Raw genomic sequence first — 13195 nt, 5'->3', positions numbered from 1 at the left:
ATACATCCATAGCAATGAGCTAATGAGGCACGATTTAGCCTGGCATAGAAAATCTGCTCTCTCGATTGGACACGGTTGTTCAGAGGAGTTAGCCAACAACACAGCCAACAACACAGCTAACAACACAGCCAACAACACAGCCAACAACACAGCCAACAACACAGCCAACAACACAGCCAACAACACAGCCAACAACACAGCCAACAACACAGCCAACAACACAGCTAACACAATAACTTCAAACTGAAACTGGAAAGACTGCAAACTTGATGCACTTCGTCTTGATTGACCTTTTTTCAATTTACATTTCTTTGTATATATATCCATAAAAATGATGTCAGCTGATTCATGATTTCGACTGGCTCTCTCTCTCTCTCTCGTCCCGATTTACTGTGGAACAGTTGGAGATCAAATTTGAAAATGTAAATAATGTTGCAAATGTTGGAGAGACAGACAGTAAGGTTTATACAAATATCCACTGTTGAAAACTAAAAGTTAGTCTAAAAGTGGAGATCAAGTTCATAACTTCCCTGCCTGGGCTGGATGAGACAGTGGTTTGCGCAATCAGATGGAACAGAGTAAATAGGCATTTTAACGTCGTTGATTTGGCCGGTGGTAACTTGTAGAATAGACACCAGCTGGAATGCGCTTTTAACCAATCAGCATTAGACCCACCCATTGTATAATGAAGTGTGTCAGAGTTGCAGCCCAGTCCTCATAGGTTTGGAGGTAAAATATAGATAGAAGTTAGTGGTTAAGATTTTGCCATGTAATGCACGGAAGCTGTCTGAAAGCAACTACAACACAGACGCTGTGGTATGTATGAGGATGTGAACCATGCTCTGAGATCCTATTCCATTGTTTCATTTTTTTGTTACCAGAATTCATTTGGAATCGTATTGCACATGTTTCGTCTGGCTCTTCTGTTATATTGCACAACTTCCAAACATTGCACCATTTGATCAACGTCAATATCAAGGCTGCGGTGAGAGATCTTGGCGTTCCCACATACAACCACACCTACCCACCCACGTCTGAAACTATTAAAACAAGCAGGAGTTACCAAATGAAGGGAAGGACTGGCGTGTTGTCATACCTCGTAGTGTGTGCTTGTTGGGCCACAGGAACCATGGCAGTAGCAGCAGGTAGAGCAGGTAGACCAGAGACAGGGCATTGTAGCGAAACAGGCAGGCTGGGGACACACAGAGGTCAGAGGTCAGAGGACAGGCACGACACAGACAAACATCACAGTCAATGACTGATACACAGCAATATTTCTGAGTGGTTGAATGGTCTAGGTACAAATCTGGGAATTGAGGTCACATTGATGTGTGGACTTCTGAATAAATCAGAGAGGAGACAGAAAGAAAGGGTGAGGGCTGAGACTGGGGTTGATTTCATGAACGCCTCTGCCTTTCATCAACAGGTCTCACTGACACACTGACACTTGTGATTGTTTGTAAACCGCATGCCTCACATCCACACCTCCCTTTACTGGAAAACATCTAATGAGTCAACATACAGGCAGGGCTTTCTCAGGTCCCTGTGAAAGCAGCAGCGCTGGACTGCGTTAACAATAACACAGAGCTAGATGGTAGCCAACCGTGGCCTGCTCTGCACTAAACATTCCTTTAATAATAATGATTATAATAATAATAATAATGATGATTATTCTACTGATAATACACCAGACCCTGTGATTGTCCAGGCATAAAGCTGGTTACTCAGCCTGTGTTCAGTGAACTAGCTAGCTGCTGGTCATTTGAGCAGCTGCCAGGGGACACGAGGGCTTTCCAGACTGCCTGCTGGGGCCCTGGGAGGGCTGCCTTCACACCCCCTCTCCTCTTCTCTCTCTCCTCTCCCCGGCGGAGCTCTGAGACTGGACGGGTGAGCTGGGAGCCCAGCGCTCTGATCCCCTGTGCTGTGCTCAGCCCCTTGTGCTCTGGATCCTAACCAGGCCTGTTAGAGTCCTGCCACAACCGTCCGTCTCACAGCATTTCATCCTCACAACCAACTCTCATCTGGCCCTCTGGGTTTCCCCTCAGTAACCTAAAGTAGCAGGTGTAAAAGGAATGCCTAAGCAGGGTCTGAAGAACTCTCCGAAGCATTACGGTTTCTACCAACCCCAATGAGGGTGGCCCCACAGAGACCCAGCAGGGGGAAACAGCACTGCCCAGTGTCCACAGCTGAGAGCCCATCCCACACATCACAACATATCCACCATAATAATGCCTTGCAGTCAGTCACTGTACCCAGTACAGTACTGTGTCCCAGCCCCGCAGGCGCTCCGCCCTGGCCTACAGTCTGCTATAGATCTATAATTAACACAACCAGAATGGGAGAACAAAGACAGGCTTTGACCTATAAGTGAGAGTCAATGAGCTAGCTAGCGTGTGGCACACAGCGCTGTTTGTACTAAGGATTTCACTGGCCCACTTGAGGGAGCCTTCCTATTAACTCTGGCTTAATTGTTAGCGAAATGGAGTCCCCCACTGGTACAACTTAAACAGCTCTCACTCTCTCCTTCTGTCATGTGGATCATATAGGAACAATATCTATTTTTATATAGCACACGTGCATAATGTCAAGTGTCATGTGCAGTGTAATGTCTTTAGCAGTGGCAGAGAACCTGCCAATGATCGTGAGGATGGACCAGTTAGGCTGATAACATTGGCTGAAGGGCAAGTCACTGCGAGTTACTGTTTTGACTTAATGTACATATCCCCATGGTTACCTCACCCTCACATGATTTAACATGACATGAACTAATGCTGGGTTTCCCAAACTCGGACCTGCCCCCACCCCCCCACCCTGCTCACACGTTTTGTTTTTTGCCGTAGCACTACACAGCTGAATCAAATAATCAAAGCTTGATGATTAATTGGTTATTTGAATCAGCTGTGTAGAGCTAGGGCAATAAACAAAATGTGCACCTGGGGGCTGATAAAAGTGACAGTCGACTCTGGTTTACTGGGTCGCTAGTCTCTGCCCGGCCAAGGGTGAGAGGTCCACCTCAGAATGTGTGTGGTTCAAGTTCATCTTTTCAACACTGAGGAACCACGACCACAGACTGTTGCAGGGCTGCTGGGAGGTTCTATGGCCAAAGACCAGCAGCCCTGGGTCTGTCTTTAATCAGCTGGTTCTGGATCAGATGCTGAGATCATCAGCTTCTCATCCCACAATCAACAGGCTTCGACAGAGAGCAGAGAGGGGGGGATACCCCTAGTCTGCTCTTAGTTTATTGTAAATATGTGCTGTTAAAATGTAGTAAGAGCTTTTTCCTTTCTATTAATCCCTCTCCCAGTCATTGAATCTCAAGTATCCTCGCTCAAATGTGCACACACACCCACGCACTAAACCAGCCGGTGACACAGTGCAGAAAAATGGGTCGCAACTCAACTGAAGCAAGGAAAAGATAAACAGTCTGAGGAGTTCCTCCTGCGTTTCCTTCTTCCTTTCTTTCTCTCCCTTCTCTCCCTTCATCCATCTCCCAGACTGGCTGGCTGTCTGTGTACCTCCTCTGTAGCATATCCCCAATGTTTCCATTCCCCTGCCTGCCTGGTAGCCTGACTGACTGCCTGAGCAGCTACACTACACTATCTATTGCACCGAGCTAGGAAAGTAGCGGTCAGCAAATCAGGATTACTTTATACAGTACGAACAGTGTCCACCTTTCAATTACTGAAGAATCTCCTTATTAACAGTCAATGGGAGATGAGCGGTTCGGATGAGTAGCAGTAGTAGTATTATAAGTTCTCAAACAAACACATGCTTTCACACACACCAAACATCTACCAATCAGGTGTGGCATGAGCGTGACAGACAGAGTACTGAGATCCTGTGGTGCAGAAACAGAGAGAAATGCCATGGGATCAAGGGAGCAGTTAGCCATCGATAGAGAGAGAGGAGGAACCCACTCCTCAAAAAGCAGCACTACCTCACTCTGTTGTTCCTACAGGGTCAAAGCACTAACATCCCAGCAGAGACTCCCACCACCAACGGCTCTAAATAGCAGAGCCCATAGACTCTCAAACTCTGCATCGGATTGATTCAGGAAATTATGGTAATTGAGCTTGGAAAACCAAACAGCATGCCGCAGAGTTGGGGTCGTGACGCACCTCTGAGGAACACACTCATAGTGTGTGTGTCCCAGCTTGGTCTGTGCCCTGTGCAGAGTCAAACATGATGAAAAGCTGGTCTCTATTGCCCAGGGCCTTATTATGTATGCTCTATGGTAAAACACCTTTGGACTACACTTACTATAATCCTTTAGAGGTACCATTTATACTCCGCAGACATCACATTGAATTAAGTCTCAAGCTCTTCAGAGTTGCATAGCTATTTCTGGGAATAGTTTTCAAATGGATACCTGTGTGTCTATGGAGCACATCTCACCCTCAACATATTTTTCAATAGAACTCCTCTTTATTAGAGAAAATATTAAGAGTGGTTGTTTCTTGAGGGCCTTGATCACTGCCTAATCCCTTACCATACCAAACCATGGACCAAACTACTGACAGAATGATGCATTGCAAACTGCAAAGACTAACAGACTTGTGACACATTACTCTCTGAAATATCTTCCCATTACATAGTTGTAGACTCAACAGCAGTCTAATCCTCAATGTCAATAGACAGTCACACTTCTTATATACAACCCCCAGTCCATCGCCACCCAGTCCAACTCCTGGCCAGACAGGCTCTATGTTTCCCATCTGGCATGCCGTTGTTTTATGGCTCCTGTGTTAACTGAGGGAGGAGATGTGGACTCCTTATCTCCACTGACTTACAGTCAGGGACTCTCCTGTATTGAAATGTTCTTGCCAATCTTTCCAGGGCTTTGGCAGTTTTTCCTAAACTTGAGGTTGTTTACTGTACGGCAAATAGAAAGGTCTCCACAGAGTAATCCTGCTAAGCTGACTGAACATAAACCTGCATTGGAAGAGCACTGAAGAGGGAGCTGACCTTTTACACTCAGGAGGTTTTCATTTTCTGGTGGACACTCAAAATGTCATCATCTCCATAAGGCAAAGCCTATTGGGAGAATCCAAGCTGCTGATCTGATCGCCGTTTTGCTACCGTAAGATTATGTTTAGAAAAAAACAAATTGGTATCATTTCTAAAAAATAAGAAAAATCAGCTTGAGTAGATAGTGGTGGTTGAATTGTTTTAACTGTATGGGCCTGTCTGTAAAGCAGTTTATCCCACATCAGCTTTAGATCAGCAGTGAATCATCTCAGATCACCGTTTTCAGTGTCTGCTGCCAGAGCCAAATCTGATTAAAATACGTTTCCAATGTGCGGAATTGCCACAGGTCATGAGCAACACAGTCACAGTGGATCTGTCTAATATCAGAGCTAACGGATCGCAATACCTTCCACCCTCCAAGCATTTACAGTGTTTTCAGTGAGGTGGTGCTTCTGAGAACACGTGGCAAGACAGTGACTGTGACAAACAGTGTCCCAGAGAAACCAACCCAGTCAGTTAAAGGCTCCTCTCGCTCAGACAAAGCAGTGCGTTGACAAATACTAAGAGGCAGTGGTGCCAATATGATCCCTGCACTCCGCTGCAGCTTTCCATCCCCGGTAGTGTGGCCAAATGCCTGTTAATCAGATGGGCAGACGCCCAGTTTTCAGGGACCTCCCCCTGGTCCTGACAGCAGCTCCTCAATCACATCTTAGCTTCTCCCTGGAGCTAGCTGAGTCATAGCAGAGGCACGGCAACATGACCGTGTCACCAAATATAACACGAGAGAAAGAAAATCAAATACCTAAGGCATGTCCTGCGACAAGGCAGGCACACCACAAAACACTGTCAACAGAAAGTGCCACGTGACTGCAGCTCACATGTGCATACAGAATAGAGCTATCCCACCGCAGAAACACTACACAATACACACAACCCAGACGGTTCATTGCAGCCACATCAAAGGTGATTGAAAATGACACATAACCTTTAGCAGCAGAAAACGGAGGGAGGAAGTTGAGAAAGCGAGGGAAAACATAAGAGGCGAGGCGATCACTTGGTTGGGTCTGAGAGCATGTGCGCCTGCTTGCCTGCCTGGCCCAGTGAAGTCAACAGCTACAGGACTCCAGGGGCCCACAGCTGGCCCTCACAGTGACCCCAGTCTACAGGTATGTGAGCACAGCCCAGTCCGGCACAGGTCACAGAGACAGGAAGAGAGATGGCAGGAGAGGGAAAGAGGGGGAGGGGAGGAGAAAGAGGGAAAAAAGAGAGATGGAAAGGAAGAGCAAGGGGAAAGGGAGGATATAAAGAGAGGGAGAGGTGGGGGAGTGAGAGAGAGATGATATGGGAGAGGAGTGGGTGAGTAAGAGTCTTGGATGAGCCAAGTGGGTAAAGGTTAGTGAGAGGAGGGACAGATACTGGAACATGGAAACATCTCCGGAATGAACAGCAGGGTGCTGATGTCAAGCAAAACATCTGGGAAACTCTAAACTGGCAACTTTGTAACCGTCCTTGTCAACAGTGGCTATGAGTAATCCTGCACTATAATTGGCGCTGTAACTGGACTAACTATGATGCTAAAAAAAAAAGACAACACTAGATCTACATGATAAAGTTTGTTAAACACAGAATGGTCCTGAATGCAATCTTATGTTTCTTTCAAATTCATCATGATGGCCTGGTTCTTACTGGGCGTAATTGCAGTCATTCAAATTTTAGCTCCACAACACAAGGTCAGATCTTCAATATCATGGATAGCTGAATGACATGTAGATCCCTCACAGAAGTTGAGTGGATTATGTACGTCTCTCTCATACAGCGGTGTGGGTTCAACGGGTCTCTATAGAGCCCTGTGATTCCTCCTGACTCTTTGGCTCTGGTTAGAATGAGTCACACAGAGGTCTTCCATTGCAGCAGTCCCAGATCGGCCGTCTTCAACATGTCTTGTGTTTTCACTACTATACAGCTGAAAGGACCCTCTTATTCAACTCACCAGTGGAAAGTACCCTAACTAGGCTCACTACAGTCTATCACCTGGGCATTCATTCTATTATTCTGCTGGAGTCTGCGTAGCTGAATAGAGGGGTTTAAGGGGAAATGTAGGGAGCAGTTTTCCATAGACGCCCCCAGTGTTCCATGATGTCAGCTGAGCTCAGGGAGAGAAACAATGGCTCATGGAAGCCATTAAGTAATCAACTGTGTGTTTAAAAAGGACCCGATCTCCATGTGGACAGTGGGGTGATCAACTAATGAGGAGGACTTTGTGATAATTCAAATAAAAAATGGCCAGTCTGGATGTGACAGGGCTTTGACAGTTTTACAAGCTCTACTGCAACTCTCCGGTACAGTGGGGAAAAAGCAATGTCCACAGATTTGGATCCACGGCTTAAAACCATATGACAGCAGCCCGGGATTACCTTCTGATTGCGCTATAGCCTACCTATCCAATCCATTAATATCTACTAGGGTGAATGGGTTGTTCCCGGACTGAGGCCGGCCCAGGGAGCCTGACTGATCCCAGCTCCTCTGTTCTGATGGAGAGGAGATGGTGGGGAGCCAGAGTCAGGGCAGCTCTGCCAGCCAGACACAGAGCTGGGTTATAGGGGTGAGTGGAGAGAGACAACCCCTCCCTGGAGCACAGGCCGTGAATGGCTTCCAGGATGATGAATCCCAATGCCAGCTGCTAAAGCCTATAGATCTGGCAGGCCCTGCATGAGGCCTAAAGCCAGGTACAATCCCCCTTCCTCTGTATTTCCCACAGACACACTGCACACGCTGTATGCTCAAATACTGAGCTCCCCACAGTTGTGAAAGAAGTTAAACAAAAATCGTCCTGTGTGCCTGCGAGGAATTGGAAAATAAAAAGCGAGGAGAACTGACAATCTGAAAGCAACCAGCCCTCCTGTCTGTGTCTGTTCCTGGAGAACTAGCGGCCACTCTGACCTCCATTCTCGCTCATTTTCATGTTTCCAAACAGGCAAATTCCTTTCGACAGACAAGAGTTAACTTACATCATTCTCAAACTTTCCCGTTTCTGCATGCTATTACCATGCTATTACTGCTAACATTTCAGAGAGAGAGAGTAAGTCAAGAATTGTAACATACCCTTAAGGGTAGCAATTTAAAAAGGATACAAGCCATTCACGTGTGATCCGCAGGACAATAGTAGGGCCTAAACAGAGACAACCAGACAAAACTAAACAAATCAGAACAAAGGAGGGGAACTTTGTCAACTAGAATAGCTCTCTGAAAGACACCTTGCCGCAGGAATGAAAGCTTCACAAGGCCCAGTGAGTATGTGTGGTGTGTGAATAAGAAATGAGTAACTTGAGCTGCCCTCCTGGGTAAATTATGGAGACTATTCACTCACTGAAACCTGAGAACATTTCTCAACAAATATGAGTCAAATCCTAACAAATTAGCTGGCATGGCAAGAAGTGCATGCTGCCAAGTCAATCTCTATTCATTGTTCATGCACATTGCAGCTCTATGAAACAATGCTCATTCTTCAATCCTCTAAACAATCACTTCCCCTTTGGTTTCCCTTCCCTCCGTAATGGGTGAAATTGTTCTACTTCTGTGCCAGCAGACTGGTCTCATAGACTAGACGTAGCATAGTAAATGTAAATCCGAGACACTCAAATTAGAACGATATGTTACATGTGGTATGGTTACATAAGACAGGTTATTTCAAACAAAAACAAAAGTAGGGTAGTTGGGCGGGGTGGATGGGTGAACGCAAACGTCTAGCAACCCAAAAGGTTGTGTGTTCAAATCTCATCAAGGACAACTTTCACTACTTATTACTTTTTATATACTTTGCAAATAAATACTTACCTAACCCTTCCCCTTTTAGCTAACACGTCCCCTATCCTTAACCCTTTTAGCTAACCTTTCCCTAACGCTAACCCTTTAACCTAACTCCTAACTTTAACCCAAACCCCTAGCGCTAGCTAACATTAGCCACCTAGCTAACGTTAGCAGCAACAACAAATTGGAATTCATAACATACCATAAGTTTCGCAAATTCGGAACATATCGTACAAATTGCTATTCATAATTTATCGTATGAATTGTAATCCATAACATATACTAAATGGAGTGTCTAACATTTACATACAGAATAATACAAAATGCTCTGAGACCACTTGGGTGCCAGGGGAGGAAAAGGAGAAGTTTTGCCCTTAAAATAGAAAATAAGCATCTAATACATGCCCCTTTCAAACACTATGAATATTTCCATTCGTATGAATGCAGTATCTTGTGACAAACAGCCAGGTCTGCCCTTTGTAAGACTGAATGGCCATGCGGTGCTCAAGGGGGGTATTACTATTTCTGAATACATAACAACCCATCTAAATCACCCTGTTCTAAAGGATCAAAATGAACACCACTCTCCACCTATCTGTAGGAGACGTCTCCACCCGACGGACGCGGAGAGCAAAGGCGTGTGCCATGTGGCACGAGAAGATAACAAGCAAGCAACCTGAACAGACCGTCACTCTCTCTCGCTCTTCACTCCCTCTTTGACAGTAAAGGCAGCAGAAGCAGAGGCTCTGGGAGCATGTGTGGGGAGGATATTGCACCACCACCTCAATTCAGATCCAGAACCAAAGCGGCGCAGTCAGGCGACGGCACGAGGAAGCAATTTTCCATAAAATGGCCCATAACAAAAGCAGCATTCAGCGTGAAGAACAGAATGTGGACCCTGCCGTGAAAGTCAGAAAGCGTTTTGATATGCCCAGCACTCATCTCAGCCTGCTCTTTAACACTTCACGCCCCGCTCTCTTGACTCTGTACTCTGCCCCTCTCATCATCATCTGATGCCTGCCTGACAAACAGGGAGATCAGGGTCATTACGAGGCATTTTGTAATCCCGTTACTGGAGGAATGGGAAGTAAAAAAAGCACAAGGCTTGTCAGGGCAAGTGTGTGAGGAATGCTTACAGAGTCATAATCTAACACGTTAAATGGGGTTGTCATGACGAAGTCGGGTCCATCTCCTTGTTCGGGCGTGTTTGGCGGTCGACGTCACCGACCTAGCCATTGCTGATCAATTTTTCATTGGTTTTGTCTCGTCTTCCATCACACCTGGTTCCAATCCCATCAATTACATGTGTATTTAACCCTCTGTTTCCCCTCATGTCCTTGTCGGTGATTGTTTGTTGTATGTATTGGTGCAAGTTATGTTCTGGTGTGCGACGGGGTTTTGCAACCTCTTATTTTATGTTGTATATTTAAGTGTTTGTATATTCATTAAACTGCTCCGTTTATACCAAGTTCACTCTCCTGTGCCTGACTTTCCTGCCACCAGCACGCACCAATTACAGATGTGAGTTTTAGTGTAGCTCTCACTTGGCTGTCTTTGAGAGTTTGCTAGGCCATATGGCCTAGTTACAGTTGTAAGAAGTGATGATACAGTTTGCAGCGCAACATGAGAACTAAACCACTGTACAGTTTATTTTGACATTTGGAAGAAGAGCTACACATCCCTACAGTGTTTCCTTACAGACTAGCCTCCATCAGGTTAAACGATGCCGTTTGAACTGACGTACATCACACCACACAAACATAGGAGCACCTACACTACATATTATCCAAACTAGTGCCCTTAACCTCGGAGCTTTCACCTTTAAACCCCAAGGTAAGTCAGGGCATTAATTTCAAAAGAAATATAGCGATTTTGGCGATTTACATTTTCAGAGAGCAATTAGACACATCCTTTCCATTGCAACAGACAGCCCAATACTTGGCTTGACACCTCTAAAATAGCTTAACATTGAATTGCATTTAGAGCTGTTGAAATGCTCATCATTCATTCCCATGAAGAGGAGATGAGGAGGAGTGGAAGATCATGGTGAAATCTGAACCCCATAAGTGTATCACTCACTTACATGTCATTGGAAACCAGAGAGTCCGCTGAGTTATAGTGAGAAGACACGTCAAATATGTCATCTATCCATGGGCCTAGGGCCCCTCAGCAATATAGCAGTTACTGTTATTATTATTATTAGTGCCATAGATACAGCTGTCATATGGCTCAGACTCAGCAGCAAGTTGTAACAATGTCCAATGTTCATAACTATGTAGACAGGCAGTGTTATGTCTCTCATATCAAACAATCACCACTTAATTAAAACAGTTTCAATTAAATCAGAATCAGGTTATGAGCTATATCCTAAATAGAAGCTATAGAATGGTGGTGAAATTCTGATCAAACGTAAAACTTTTAAATGAAAAAAAAGAGATGCCTGCCTGCCAAGCAGATAAATGAACCAGCTGTAATATCAGCTTACTTAAATATGTATTATAAAAAGGTGTTGTATCATTTCAGCCAGTAGTTTTGAAAGTAGCGCTCACAAGTCAAAAATAGGTCCCTGAAAATGGTGCACAATTGTGTAGTCATCCATTTCATATGATATGTTATGTTCTGCAAAAAAATATTATATGCCAAGAGAATAGTAGAATAATAGTAAAGACATCACAGCTATGAAATAACACATATGGAATCATGTAGTAACCAAAAAAAGTGTTAAACAAATCAAAATACATTTTCGATTTTTCAAAGTAGCCACCATTTGCCTTGACAGCTTTGCACACTCTTGGCATTCGCTCAACCAGCTTCACCTGGAATGTTTTTCCAACAGTCTTGAAGGAGTTCCCACATATGCTGAGCACTTGTTGGCTGCTTTTTCTTCACCCTGAGGTCCAACTCATCCCAAACCATCTCAATAGGGTTGAGGTCAGGTGATTGTTGAGGCCAGGTCATCTGACGCAGCATTCTATCACTCTCCTGCTTGGTCAAATAGCCCTTACACAGGCTGGAGGTGTGTTTTTGGTCATTGTCCTGTTGAAAAACAAATTATAGTCCCACTAAGTGCAAACCCGATGTATCGATGCAGAATGTTGTGGTAGACATGCTGGTTAAGTGTGCCTTGAATTCTAAATAAATCAATGTCACCAGTAAAGCACCCTCACACCTCCTCTTCCATGCTTCACGGTGGGAACCACACATGCGAAGATCATCCGTTCACCTACTCTGCGTTTCACAAAGACAGCGGTTGGAACCAAAAATCTCAAAAGGATAGATTTCCACCGGTCTAATGTACATTGCTCATGTTTCTTGGCACAATCAAGTCTCTTCTTCTTATTGGTGTCCTTTAGTAGTGGTTTCTTTGCAGCAATTTGACCATGAAGGACTGATTCATCCAGTGTCCTCTGAACAGTTGATGTTGAGATGTGTCTGTTACTTTTTATTTGGGCTGCAATCTGACGTGCAGTTAACTAAAGCGTCTGCTAAATGGCATATATTATTATTATATTATTAACTCTAATGAACGTATCCCCTGCAGCAGAGGTAACTCTGGGTCTTCCTTTCCTGTGGCGGTCCTCATGAGAGACAGTTTCATCATAACGCTTGATGGTTTAAGCGACTGCACTTGAAGAAACTTTCAAAGTTCTTGAAATTTTCCTGGATTGACTGATGCATGTCTTAAAAGTAATGATGGACTGTCATTTCTCTTTGCTTATTTGAGATGGTTCTTGTCATAATATGGACTTGGTCTTTTACCAAATAGGGCTATCTTCTATATACCATCCCTACCTTATCACACCACAACTGATTGGCTCAAACACAGTCCAAGTGACTACATCATGAAGCTGGTGGAGAGGATTCCAATAGTGTACAAAGCTGTCATCAAGGCAAAGGGTGGCTACTTTGAAGAATCTAAATATATTAGGAATTGTTTAACATTTTTTTGGTTTGGTTACTACATGATTCCATATATGTTATGTCATAGTTTGTTTTCACTTTTATTCTACAATGTAGAAAATAGTCAAAATAAAGAAAAACCCTTGAAATGAGTAGGTGTGTCCAAACTTTTGACTAGTATTGGATATGTTCTTCGTGCAATTCACATGACATGCTACGAATTTTTAAGTGCTTAAGATCCCGTTCAATTTCTAATTATTCTCTTCATAAAACAACTCACTGAGGTGAGGAAGCGCAACTTCCTCTCCCTTACACACACGCTGTGTCATATCCTTTTGGCTCGGAAGGGACTGGACCACTGGGCCTATGGGCAGTTGGCCTGACTGCAGACCCAGCTCTGCCCAATGCCCTAGATATCCGAGAGGGTTTTCTCTGGCCGTGGTCAGCCAGCCTCAGCCCCAGGCAGCCAGTTAGTTCAGCACATCTAAATGTGGGCCTGTGTGACCGCAACAGGTGTTGG

General features: G+C 44.6%; 1 protein-coding gene across 1 annotated transcript in view; it reads right to left on the bottom strand.

Annotated features, from left to right (window-relative positions):
* The window catches only part of LOC124033838 (piezo-type mechanosensitive ion channel component 1-like), an 81535-nt gene that overhangs the window by 56422 nt on the left and 11918 nt on the right, over positions 1-13195 (bottom strand). The window contains exon 2 of the mRNA XM_046346203.1: positions 1097-1192. Coding sequence (XP_046202159.1) covers positions 1097-1192 — 96 coding nt within the window. The remainder of the gene's footprint in view (positions 1-1096; positions 1193-13195) is intronic.

Source organism: Oncorhynchus gorbuscha, linkage group LG04 (assembly GCF_021184085.1).
Source record: "Oncorhynchus gorbuscha isolate QuinsamMale2020 ecotype Even-year linkage group LG04, OgorEven_v1.0, whole genome shotgun sequence".
Lineage (NCBI taxonomy): Eukaryota > Metazoa > Chordata > Actinopteri > Salmoniformes > Salmonidae > Oncorhynchus > Oncorhynchus gorbuscha.
The sequence above is the reverse complement of the archived record's forward strand: the minus strand, read 5'-3'. Positions and strand labels throughout refer to the sequence as shown.